This window comes from Typopeltis vanoorti, chromosome 13 (assembly GCF_054136105.1).
Source record: "Typopeltis vanoorti isolate ZY-2024b chromosome 13, IOZ_Tvanoo_1.0, whole genome shotgun sequence".
Lineage (NCBI taxonomy): Eukaryota > Metazoa > Arthropoda > Arachnida > Uropygi > Thelyphonidae > Typopeltis > Typopeltis vanoorti.
In genome coordinates this window covers 36332899-36347006 of record NC_143561.1, presented here as the reverse complement: position 1 = coordinate 36347006, position 14108 = coordinate 36332899, and the positions used below count along the sequence as shown (strand labels likewise).

Here is a 14108-nt window from a genome sequence, read left to right as displayed (position 1 = left end):
TTGCGTGTCTTCTCCCAGCAGGTTTGCATGTTTTGAGGGAGGAAAAACGCAAGTTTCCGGGAGAAGAAACCCTCCGTATGCGATTGAAAATACCCGATAAAGGTTCCTCACTTCATTCATGATTCGACCTAGGTCTTTCCAACCAAAGGATTTGTCTATACCAAATGAGCTACCGAGGCTCTCGAAGAGCTATATCCAAGAAACTCTTACTTAGTGAAACATACCCACTAAACTCGAAGTATTCAATTCTCCGTATGCAACCATAATACCACTACTCACTAAAGGTTTTTAATTTTACATATCCAGCTTAAATAGCAACACATCTAACCACTAACATCTAGTCACTTAAATAGAACGGAGAAGAAAGATTAGCATATGCAAATACTGAAATATAAATGAGCCGATATTTTTAGGAATGCTCTACAAGTGTCTGCCTGTTTTGAGGGACGAAAAACCCGAAATATTTTTTTTCTTATCTAAATATCAAAATTATTACGACAGACAATGTTGTTAGAGAAAACATTTTATGAATATTATCATCCTCTGATTCAACATTAGACAAAAAGGTTGGTGATTTTTCTTTGAGAAACAGGATGTTGTCTTATTTCGGATAAAGTACTGTGTTAGATCTTGACTGATCGCTCTATCAAGAATAGAATTGCTCCATTCAAGATTCAACAAGAGAATAATATCAAGCAAAGCACACTTGTACTCTTGGCAAAGCAGACATAATATGTGAAGATGCAGATATTAACTTTGCTTAAAAGGGAATTAAAATATAAAAGAAGATGTTGAATCTTAAATTAAAATGAAATCGAAGGAGGAAATAAATATTAAATTGTACTATGTTTAAGGTTATTGTCTAAAATAGATGGAATCTTAATTTGTCAAAAAACATTAATGTTAAACTATGCCTTGTATAAAGTCGTGTATCATCGTGCGAACGAAAGTTCAAGGTTGCAGTTTGACCACACTACCAAAGATGACGTAACGAGCGATGGGTAGGCATTCGTGGAAGGCGCAAGAAATTCGCGTTCCCCGAAAAGAGCGATGCGCGTACAGCAAGGAGGTGACGTCACTCGGTGACAGCAAATGGGAGAGTGTCATAGACAAGTTTGGAATGTGCGGAAAGAGGACGCTATAATGGGGTTTAAAACGGAATTCACATCGTTGAGAGGGGCCTTTTTTCTTTTTTCTCAAGGTTCCTGTGGTGTTCCCTGGTCGCATGTGCCCTCCCCGTGGATCTCCTGCTCGAAGTTCCCGAGCGGATCAGCATATCTGATATCCAACAAGATGTGTGAAGACGGCAAAGCGGCAGCGTGTTTCCTGTTGCTGAGCGACGCGAATCGAAGAAAATATAGCACGAGATGACGGCAGTACTCGAGTTTTAGACCATTGGTGTGGATCTATCTGATGAGAAAGCAGCAAAGGATTCCTTTGAAGGTAAATCGTGTTAGAAGCAGATCGCGAAAAGTTAGCAAGCCCAGAAGAAACAAGTGGCTAATTTGGGACCAGCACCTGACTCCCACGTGGCGGCAATCCATCGTACAGAGGAACAAACCATCTAACAAGGTGGTAATGTACAAATCTTCCCTTTTATGTGCTATCTATTGGTGACGAAGGTGTAAAATGGACAGAGTTTAGAAAAGAAGAGAGAGAGATTTTTGAGACAATTTTCTGTGTTATGTTAATCGAATTGGACTGGTAATCTACGTTCATAAGTTGTCTAGACCAAGTTTAATGTATATGGGTCGTTAGCAGCAGTAATCTAGTTTAATACCGACATCCATGTCTGTGATATAGATGAACATAAGATTCTCATAGGTGTGTTTGAATAGCCTGTCTGTTTGATTATTATTACCCTGCTTTACTTGTACTTTAGTATTAACTTTGATTTGCTTGATTACATGTGTTGTTTAAATTGTAATGTTCTTAGATAAATAATAAAAATGTTTTCCCATGTATACCTGAGTTTGTCTGAGTAAGAGATTGAATTTTACCACTCACGAAAATATCGAACCTATGTTTAGGTTCGAGGAAAAAGGGGAATTTGAGATTGTCAAGGCCATGACTGTATACTGAGAACTCAACCTACCTAACTACTTAATCTATATAAGGTATTACTTGAATTCTGGGAAAGTTTCTTCGGATAAGAATTTCTATCCTAGAGTTCTGACTCGACTTTGAACGTGCATTTGAGAGCATAGATAGAAAGATTATATGAAAGTTAATCAAGCACTATGGAATTCTTCAGAAAATCATAAATATAACAAAAAAACTCATGAAAAATACAAAATCCAAATAATAAATAATGGCAAACTATCAGAACCATTTGCAATAAACATAGGAGTAAGACAAGGATGTATACTATCCCCGACCATCTTTCTGATTGTTATTGATTGGGTGATGAGGAAAACATCTGAAGAAAGAATTGGCATTCAATGGGGATGGTCAAATAAAATCTGTGACCTGGATTTTGCAGACGAAATAATGCCTTTTGGCACAAAAACATCAACACCTCCAAAAGAAAAGAGATAATTTAAACCAGGAAGCAAATAAATGTGGATTGAAAATAAATCATAACAAGACTAAAGTAATGAAGATAAACCCCAAACAAGAATTAGTCTTTGAAATACTAGGGAAAACAGTGGAACAGGTAGATAACTTTATCTACCTGGGATCAGTGATCAGCACACAAGGAAGAACCAAACAGGACATACAAAATAGAATCCAGAAAGCACATATTGCATTCAGTATGATGAAGAAAATTTGGGGGTCCAAAGAAATAAAATTAAAAACCAAAATTAGGCTCTTCAACACTAACGTTAAACCAGTTTTACTATACGGAGCTGAGACATGGTCACTAACAAAGGAAAACAAATAAAATACAGGTCTACATAAAGAAATGCTTGAGGAAGATACTAGGAATATAGTGGCCAAATAAAATAACAAACATAAAACTTTGGGAGAGAACAGGTCAAACCAGCATCAGAAATGAAATCACTAAAAGAAAATGGAATTGGAAAGGTCACACAATCAGGAACCCAGATAAAGAAATTGCAAAAATTGCACTAGAATGGAATCCCCAAGGCAAGAGGAAGACCCAGGGTAACATGGAGAAGAGAACTAGAAACAGAGGCGAGACAGCTGGGACATTCCTGGAAAGAGATAAAAAAAGAAGCATTGAATAGAGTCAGATGGAAGTCAATGGTTGAGGCCCTACTCTCCGCAGGGAGCGAAGAGGATAGGTAAGGCAAGGGGGTTCTGACTGGCGCAGCATAAACGAATAAATTTTGTCAGAGCTCGAAGAGAGAAACGGTCCCAGAAAGTCAGTTTAGAAGCCAGATCAGTAGGCACAAGAAGAACAATAGAGGTAAAATACGTAAGGAAAAACAACGACGTAACAACTGACTTCAATAGATTGTATAATGAAAATTGGATCTAAAAAAAAAGAATCAGACGAATAGAAAACAAAGGGAAAGAAACCATATTAAAAAATCAAATGAGAGGAGTGACGATTTGAATTGCTCGTACAGAAATATGTTTTACACACAGGATCATGAATTACTGCATTCAATGTGGTAGCCGGAATCACGAAAAATGTGCGGGTTCAGAATAGATGGGATGGATGTTGTTAGAAGTGTTCGAAATTAGTTTACAAAGACTTATTTAGAAATGAAATAAGAAATACATTTTTACCCATCTCCAATACACACACACTAGGGTTAAATAACTACTGAAATATTTATATATGGTTTCAGAAGTAATAATTTCTACACCTTCAAAAGATGAATTTAAGGTCTATTTTGTACCCGTGTAGAAGTCAAACTTCTGCGCTTTCATACACCGACTTATACGCAGGAATATACGTAACTGTTTAATTTTTACACGTTAATAGAATTTCAAAAATTCAGCAGTCATATTACAGTTGATCTGTATTAGAATGATCGTGTAAATTGCTATTTTATAGTAAGTAAAAAAAAAAAAATACTGGCACGTCACCTTTAATATTTGCTTTTCGCATAAACACAATAATTTTATAAATAAATTTGAAATTGGTTGGTTGAATTGGATTTATGACAGAAGCAACTCAGACTGTCTGTAAACTGCGTGTGCTCTAATGACTGGCTTGCCTGTTTTATAATTTATAGATTACTACTTTTGCTAATCTTTATTTTTTCTTATAGCTGAATTTAAACATCCTGTTATTTCATTAGCCATCATGGATCGCTCGGTTACTTCATTCTGTGTTATTTGTTCCAATAATTTTTTCCCTTAGTTCCAATAAGATCCAATTAATTTCAGAAAATAATCAAAAACAGGATTAATGAATATCTACAAGGATATCGAATTCCACATTTCAGAATTTAATACACAGATAACTCAGAAATCTAAGATATCAAACTGGAATTTTCCATTTTTTTTATGCGCTTCCCACCGACGAAAAGTTGTGTATCTACAGTATATTTATTGCAGGCCACTTCAGGACTCCAATAAATTTCATCCAATCACAAACATCCATGACCACGGCGGATTCGAACCCACAGATTGTTGGTTGGAGAGCTGCTACGCTAACAGCCAGCCAACTAGGCTGTATTTCCAAGATAATTTTATTTTCTTTCTAGATAATTATCAATTTATTACCACGATAATTAACAAGAAAATTAGGTACAAAAAGGAGTCTTTTAGAGTATAGGAATGCAAAACGCTATCACCCAGTCTTAGATAATAGTAGGTTAAGGATTAAATAACCCAGAAATGCTGTTCTGGTAGTCGACATTAACAAATATCCATGCTACAGTGGGATTCGAATCCGTGGTCAGTAGGCTGGATCTTATATATATATATATATATATATATATATAAGATCCAATCTACTATATATAGTCTTTAGGTCCTTCTTTCCAACTTGCCGTGGAAAATTCTGAATCCTACAACTCCCAGAAGTTAACGTATAACTCGCATTATTTCACATAACAATACGAACATTATTTCACATAGCAATACGTGTTGCTTTCGTCTATACACGTCGGTTAGAGATCGTATTAATATTTTGGAGATGATGAAAGTGAAGACTGTTTATCAATCGAATTTAAAATTTAAAAAAAAAATATAAGTAGTAGAAGGTTGGGAGGCGTAGAGAATTATTATTATTACTAAAAACAGAGTACTGTCACGAAACTATGTAGTTAAACTTATTACACAAAATGGGATTTTCGAATATCAGTAGCTGATGTTTTTCCTCAAAAACAAGTGATACTAATGGATACTACATTCCATATGTTCCTATCTTTTTTTCATAATGGATATTTTGTTTGTATGTGACGGTAACGAAGGTACAGCTGTAATATCAATTAAGACAGTGTATTCTCAAGTGCAGACCACATTTTAACTTCAATGGATTTAATGTTAAATTTGTATTATATATAACACTCGATGATGCCAATTCTGGAATTAAAAAAACAACGAGGTCTGCTGGTCATGAATTTTCGATCGAGAAACCACTGTGTTACATTTAACTGGTTAAATCTAACACATGGTCTTTTCATTAGATCAGAATGAGAATCTATATATTCAGAGAAATCCATTTAAGGTGGAGGTTGCGTCAAGATCGAAGAATACCCCCCCCCCTCCCACCAATGATTATGAGAAGTATACAGTACTTGGGAATGATATAACGAGGACATGCGTGAAAAGTGCAAGCAAAGCAAAACAGTGTTAAAAATGAAATAGCTTATTTATTTACTATGCCACAGATTATCATCACCAGTCAAAAAATCAATGAAACCATCACACGGACTGTGGGATTCTTGCGTGTGTCTTTGCAGCATCTGTCATTCTACTGAGCCATCAATCAGGCAACTAAATAAACCTGACAAGATCAAGTTACATGCCGTTCCGGATGAAATGGAGTTTGCTAGCCTCCAGGCGAAAAAGCATAATAGTCAGTGAACTAGACACGATAACGACGCCGAAATGTCTACTTAAGTTTTTTCTCCCCATTTTTTTTAAAGTAATATTCAGAAAAGTAAATATATTAGCACACTGAAGTCGAAACACGGGCTGTTTAGTTATTGATGGGACATATTTGACTTTTCACCAGATCATAAATTGCAGTAATTAATTAAAATTATTATTGCAATTCCTTCTTCGTTTTGGCCTAAACGTTTTAAAAATCTGTCCATCACTTAAAATTATCTGTAATAAATAAATACATTTATTTCAAATTTAGACACGTAAAATAAATATTTTGAATAAATTCACAACAAAAATGTTGCTGTACATATGGAGATGTGTGCGATACATTGTTCCCATATTCTGATTCTAAAAATACACCCAGGAAGTTTATAAATTGTGAATGTAGATAGATGCGGGTAAACATGAAGATTTTTCGAGATGCTCCTCCCCCCCCCCAAAAAAAAAACCTGCTACCAAGTTGAAACAACACGCGAAAGCACACAATCAAATTTAAAGGAAGTTCAAAGAAATTTAATTTGTCTCCAGGTTAAACTCCAATCTAAATAACCACCAAAGATTTAAAAGTCCACAACAATCTGGAAAACTATACTTAATAGAAAATATCCTCGACGTACGCTATTCAGATAACCGATACATAAGGGACCATAGAAGTCTCCAAATTACATTCCAATCTAAACAGGACCATGATTTAAAATCTCCACGACGATCTGGAAGACTATATGCAAACATAATAACGCAACTTTTGCGGAGGCACGCAATAGCGTATGCACGACAACGTATGTATATATGCTGTCGTTCTGCATGTATATTATACACACACATGTACACTGTTCCCGAAAGACCATCAAGCATGGGGCTACTTAATGAGTAAAGGACTCAAAATGACGCGGAGAGAAATAATAATAATAATAAATGATGGAAGAAATAGAGTGAGATACACCTTAAAAGCCACTGACGGGAATTAACAATTTGCTAATATATATATTTTTTAATTTTTGAAATATGAAGACTATATTCAGCCGAACCACTCCTATATATATATATATATATATATATTGGTGCTGTTGTGAATATGTTGATACAGTGAATACTATAATATGCACGCAATAAATCTACAGCTGGCAAGAGCATCCTACTTCAGCAGAACAAATATTTGGAGTGGTGTCCTACATATATCAATACATATTAAAGATAAAACACGTTCTTTTCAATATTTTAAGAAGGTAATATACATCTGTATTCAGATGTATACTACCTACGCCTTCTCCTCTTCTTGGATTTCTATTTTACACCCTTCTCGAACAACTCCCAAAACATTTTTAACGGCCAAGCGAAAAGACTCTTAGTGTCGAAAGGATTCGCCAGCTCTAAGGTTCCATTTCGAAGGTTATTTATTCAATAGAGAAAAAAAAATCTCCATATATCATGGAACTTATATGGACACTATACACAAGAAATTGTAAAATTTTAATAATGTGAGAACAAATACATATAACCATAAAATTTCTATTTTAACAGTGCAAATTTTACATGGGTTTTTCGCTCGGTTGAAAGATAAGAATTTTTATCCGATTTCGATAACATATATTTAGTTACATTCCCCAAACTTGAAGTCCTTTCAGACTTCTAGCATTGACGGAATTTTTGAATTCGAAATGCTCTATCTTATACGTGTAATGGATATCGATAAATAGTCTTAAAATCAGAAAGTGAACGTTTATGTTCAACTGACAAAAGCAGGTTGTTATTCATTTTGCATTGGCGAAACGACTGTTTTTCTCTGCGCCCAAAAATAAACTCCTCTCAACCAATAAGACGTTAAAAGTATCGAAAGCTGTTAACTTTGGACTGTAAGTAGGCATCGCAGACAACAGTATGAACATAAATGATTCGAACGCCTAAACCTTTTTTACCCCTCACTAACACACAGAATACCAAACGGTGTACGGATACATCATCCTTAGCTGAAACCATTTAATCGATAAGTTCCTGAAGTCGGAAGTTCTTCCAGTACATTAACTCGAATCAGAGGTCACTCTACAACAAGATCTCTTCAGAAACATTAAGCTAGGAAGTTTTAAGAAAAATCTTAACTCTGTTTCAACCTTTTTCGACTTTCTGAAATGCAATAAAACGGCAAATGTAAATATCCGAAAGACAAATTAAATCAGAATAATTATTTATGTCAATAGTTGCATGATAAGTACATTTAAACATCGGAAGCGATATTAAAACCACTTCTGCAATCTACGATTCGCAAGCAGAATAAATATTTATCTCATGACCGTGTAATATCCTAATGACACTGCATACCCATATTTGTGCATTTTAATAGCTTCCATAATACACCCGGATCCGGAGTTCTAGCCAGCGATTTCGGCTACGATTTGATGTGTAACGTTTCACGACAAAAAAACTAAGATGAATGGGCATTTCTTGACGAGACAAAATTTAAGGAAAGAGTAACGAATAAACTATAAAACAGAACTTAACAATCAGTGATGTAGTTTTATTATAGACTGAACACAAAGGTTTTTAATAGATAGCAATCCATGGACAAATATCTGAGGTATATCTTGCAATACGACATGTGGTGATGGTAATAATTCATGAAGGGGGGGGGGGGGTACTTTCCGAGATCGTATAGATGAGAAAGCAGATTGTTTTCAATGAAGACTTTATTAGCGTAAAATTATTGAGGACTGGAAGGGGGAGGAGGAATGAAGTAAGTACCTCATCTAGAGCGTAGTACCTTGTAGTACAGTAGTGTTGTCATCAGCGACTACCTAAGTAAAAAATGAACTTGACAAGCCACTCAAAATGTAGATAATTTCCTTACAATCTCTGCGCAATTATTATTGCTCAAGAGAAGGCATAGTTTAAGCACTAATCTCTTCTCTGTAGCATTTCTTAACCATTGCCATTTTAGAGTATTTCGGATCTTTTCTTCAAGCCTTCAAAGGAGAAAAATGTCGAGGTAAATGTTACCTTATACATAACCTTAGAAAATAATAATGCAATTACTTCAAAAAAATACTGTGTGAATCTCGATCAAAGGTATGCCACCTTGTGGCATTCTAAATGAACTGAAATTACTCATACTAATGCGCGGACTTCTGATAATGAATTATTTATGCGAACGTCAACCTATCGGTACACTGCAGATGAATAATATAACCCTCATAAATCCCATACTTGATTGTGCACCCACGTTTTCTGTCACTATTAGAAAACGAAATGCTCTTTTATAAATCTTAATTTTGCTTGATACTATCGAAATGCATGCTGACGCTATAAAGGCTGAGTCACCATTGGTCTACGCAGGTGAAAAGTCTCACACTTAGAATATAGACGGGAAATATTTATGCTTCATTATTCTACAATTAAACTTAACAAACATGCAGTAAAAAAGATAAGATATAAATATCCAATTACAGTAGACATGCTCAATTTAAAAATTTATATCATTACAAACTCTGCATTATAACCTAACAGCACCGTTCACTAGTTCTATGAGTACACCAAACATGGAACTTTTTTTTTAGCTACTTTGCATCTGCCAGTAGATGACATTCGAACTCATAACTTCTGTTGGAACATTTACTTTAACATGTCAGTTCAATGCATTAAAAACGGAGCCAATTTCTCAGAGATGGACACAGTATAAGACCCATATACTGTGTCCATCTCTGAGCATGTTTCATTTAAAACAAACAAAGCATGGCAGTGTTTGTTTTAAATGAAATGAAGATCTCATTCATCTGTTAAGATATTAATCTTCCCTAATGTTTTTCTATACCACGAAAACAATGAAATTTGCTTTGAGATAATCAACAGGATTTTAAACCAAGTAACTGTATAAAACTAGCAAAAAAAAAATTCCAGCGCTCAAAGTAAAATAAAATAGACTGAGCATAAAAGCCATGATTTAAAAAAAAAAAAAAAAAAAAAAAAAAAAAAACTTAATCGTCTTTTGATATCTTTAATCACGGTTTAGAAATGGGAAAACGGCTACATACTTTCTTGAAGGGCTGATTTTTTCAAAATTTGTTTCTGGCTGTGAAGTTTTTTCTGTCAGCATTAATAGACAAGAAACAGCTCTGCAAGGTAAAAATATGTTGCGTATGAGGATTGGAAGTGTTCAAGTCATGGGTTACTTGAGTACAATTACTAGAAATCAGAACACGGAATATTAGTAAAAGGATTATGACGTAAATAACCTTAATGATTTTTTTTCCCTTTTGGTACATTTACTTCTGACTTCACGAAGAACAGGCCAGTAACCATCTGTTATAGTTGCTTTATGTGTGTGTGCGTGCGTGCGCTCGCTCGCTCCGGTGAAAATTCATATTTTGCCCCAAAGTACTAAACTCATCAGTGCCATCGACTTCTGATGGACTCACACTGCACACTCTCTCTCTCTCTCTCACATACATGCTGGCAAACTAACGGTGCAACCAATTAGGAGTGGAGTACACTTGTGAGTTAAATTAGCCCAGACGGGCAGCAGGCAGGGCCGATTAGCTGCATGCAATGTGTCCATCAGACTGATTTTTTCCCACTTCCTCTCCGTATGGACGTGTGTCGCTGTTTCTAATCAATTCAGTCTCCATCCAATTGCACGCACGATGAATAACGCTAGCCGTTTTCAAAAGCGTGTGTGTATGTGTGAGTGTGCTGTATGCGTCTAAAATGCATGGGAGAATGCTTTCAGGTGGGACGACGCGGGGATTGTGTGCACAGCCCACTTTACCTACAGACTATTGTATATGGTTATGGGTGGCGGACCCGCCCCCCTTGTGCGGTCACATGCTGAGAGACATTCCAGGTTCACAGCATGGCTCATGGTGGCGTCAATAATCGCACGATCAATACACGCTGGACATATGAAAGAGGGGGGGGAATAGAGAGGGATGGTGAGGAAGAAAGAGGTCGTCAGAAAAGGTACATAGCGACGGAAACAAAACAAGAGTCATTTGTGAATAGACCGCCTGACAGGCCTTATTATGTTAGAACAAAACAAATATCCTGCACGTTTGAACACCGCCACTGTATCCGCTTCATCCATTATCTTTAAATGAAGTCAACGAATGCATAACTTGATTGTCTACCCAACTCTTATGAAAAGGCGGCACATCTGTATCCCTGATAAAGATCAGAGAGCGAGGATATAACTTCCCCCCTCTCCCTTCCACTACCCTGTAATTGCACAGGCGCTTACAGCGCAGAACAATACTGAGACTTCGTACTGACACAAGTAGCAAGTACGCACAAACTAGTAGCAGTTTGGTTGAGTCGATGGTTGCATCTGTAGGGAGGCACGAGAGTTGAGTGGATTCCGAATGCACTTTTCTAAAGTGCGTTCAGGAGCATCTTTAAGAAAGGATAATATGATCATCTTTAAAGTTTATTTATAATGAGGAAGTCGCTGAACATCTTCGTGATTAGATGAAATATCCAGATGCTAGCATAATAAATTCGACCGATTTTAAAATCGACTTTATATCTGTGTAAAAACAAAACAAACCTTGACTCTTTCGCCGACATTAACAAAATGTAGCACAGATTCATCAGATACAGGTTGAAAAGGTTAGATTACAACCGAGTATCGCAGACGTGACATCCCTTAGTGATGCCTTGTCTGTCATATCAGGCACAGTCCCGCTATGTGCACGCAGAGAGTTTTCAATAGTGCTCTTCATTTAGAACAACTTTTGCATGAAAAGAAGCAAGATTTTAGATGTTCTAGTGATATCCAGTCATGTAAACACTTTCGCTAAACAACACGGTGAAGCACACAATCAATCAAGAAGAAACTCCATGACTCGACATGTTTGGGAAGCAGCAGTCAGTCGCCAAAGATTCTGTTCGATCCTCTACATTTTGATCAATGGGAGATGTGATTATTTTCTTGTTAGACTTTTACTGACACGAAACCTTAAGGATAAATGCAATTGGTTACTATAGGAACCTCAAATTAGTACTTCTGCTGATAATCTCTCTCTCACACACACACAATGCAAAAAAAAAAAAAAAAAAAAAAAAAAAAAGCAGAAATTCGAGGAACTTATATTTTACTATTAACTACTGGGGGGGGTCTAAAAAACAGAACCCAACTCTAAAATGCTACAGGATGACAAAGCACAAGCAGAAATAGAATGTGAAATGGAAACAGACAGAACTAGGGGATAAGTCTACTCCGTGAAAAGAATATACAATATTCATAGACGTTCTTTATTATATAGGAATCATCTTATATAATAAAGAACGTCTATGAACATTGGATTTTATGTAAAGTAGAGATTCCGATCACAGTGATTTGAAAAGCATACAATAGCTGGAAAAGTTTCACACGTTTCCCTTTGGGAGAGTCGTGTAAAATTTTTACGAAATACAGTCTCATTAAGTCACCTACAAATAAAAAGTTCCTTCAGAATAAATGATCTTTCTACTATTAACTACTGATCGTATATAAATAACCAAGCTAATACACGAACAAATGCAGAATTAAAAGATGATTGGTATATTGCTGACACAAAAGTAAAATATAACTAACAATAGAGGAATTACTTTTTATAGAGGAGATTTACCGCTCTATACGAAGTAGTAGATCAAGCTGAACGTGAAGCGTTGTATTTTAGTAATGTTCCCAATACTAAATTTCATTATTGAATCTCATTACTATTTGAAAATTCAGGAAAATGTGATAATCTCTACAAAACCAGCATAAATTAAATAATATTGTAACGTGTCGTGTGTGTGTGTGTGTGTGTATATATAGCACATCACTTGGATAAAAAAATAAAATAAAATAAAAGATCAATATTGTACAAAAAACAAACCGAATAGAAATAATTCTGCTGATCTATCCATACAAGGATAGATAAACAGAAGAATGAATAATTGAGAATGCATACTACAGAAAATTGCCATCAATAACTAGTAATTCGCTGAGTTTTTAGTCGGGTTGTGTTTAACATACAAGGGAGGGAGAAAGATATTCGTTTGGATCCTCAAGTCTACCCCACAAAAAGTACAAAACTCAGTGCCTCGGCCCAAATTGAAATAATACACTAATCACCGAACATAAAGCAAAGAAAAAAAAATGCCGTGGAGCTAAATATAGAAGCGATTTGAAAGCATAAAGGTTGTAATTATTATATTACAGGCATGAACATCATCTGATCTCAATACGAATCTTAGTATACTTGACAGATTCATTAGCACGGCAACTTAACCTGTTTACAGATTACAGGTATACAATATATAACTGTACGTAATTTATTAACTGTCATATGTTATATGTATTTTTTTATCATTTCGAGTTCCTGTCTAATTTTGTCACTAAAATGGTCTGGTCGAAACTGGTGATTCGACAAAACTGAATAAAGATTTCAAATAATAAATGTCACTAATATTCTTCAGCCGGGGAATTGTCAATAACTAAGGATGTGAGCTGTTCGTCTTCTGAGGATATAGTGATAAATACAAGAATGAAAAAAAAAATATTCATATAAAATAGTATCGCCTAGTTATTTCTTGAAGTAGTGTATAACAGTTCATGTTTCTTACAAATGCAATCCCAACTTTTCATAAGAAAAGTAAAATGACAGAATCATTAAATGGAATTTATCGGGTATAAAGAATTTCAGTACAGATATGAAAAAAATAAAAATATCTTTCGCGTATATTCAGTAAAGAGAGGAAAAAAAAAAACTGAGTGAAAACTTCCGTACACCATTCAGGATATCTTTCTCATCACAGCTAACAATTGCAAAATAAAATAATAATAATAAAAATAAATCGAAAATATAAGCAACAAACTACACCTGATTTTTAATTAGAAAACATTCATTGTTTGAAATTGCTTCAAACATTTAAGGGTTTCTTTCTCTTTAGAAATCCCAAATACTTCTCATGTCGAGCTATTTTACAGTAGCGCAAATATCAGTCTCTGAAAAATTCTGATTAGTTAAGAATTACGACTACTTTTATTTTCCCTTACTTGGCTTAAAAAAAAAAAATTACTGGGATAAAACTTTTAACTTATTAAAATGAAGTCATGATATCGAAACCTAATTAGGAATTGCCAATTCACAATACAACTAACGTAGTTGTAACTGCTGAAA

General features: G+C 35.2%; 1 protein-coding gene across 5 annotated transcripts in view; it reads right to left on the bottom strand.

Annotated features, from left to right (window-relative positions):
* Positions 1 to 14108, bottom strand: part of tgo (Aryl hydrocarbon receptor nuclear translocator homolog tgo) — a 439650-nt gene that overhangs the window by 163980 nt on the left and 261562 nt on the right. Inside the window, exon 1 of one of the 5 annotated variants that reach the window (XM_090402557.1) lies at positions 9999 to 10075. The exons of the other annotated variants lie outside the window; for them this stretch is intronic. Within the exon in view, the coding sequence (XP_090258683.1) occupies positions 9999 to 10060 (62 nt within the window). The 5' untranslated portion in view covers positions 10061 to 10075. Of the gene's footprint in view, positions 1 to 9998; positions 10076 to 14108 lie in introns of those variants that run through there. 5 annotated transcript variants of the gene reach the window in all.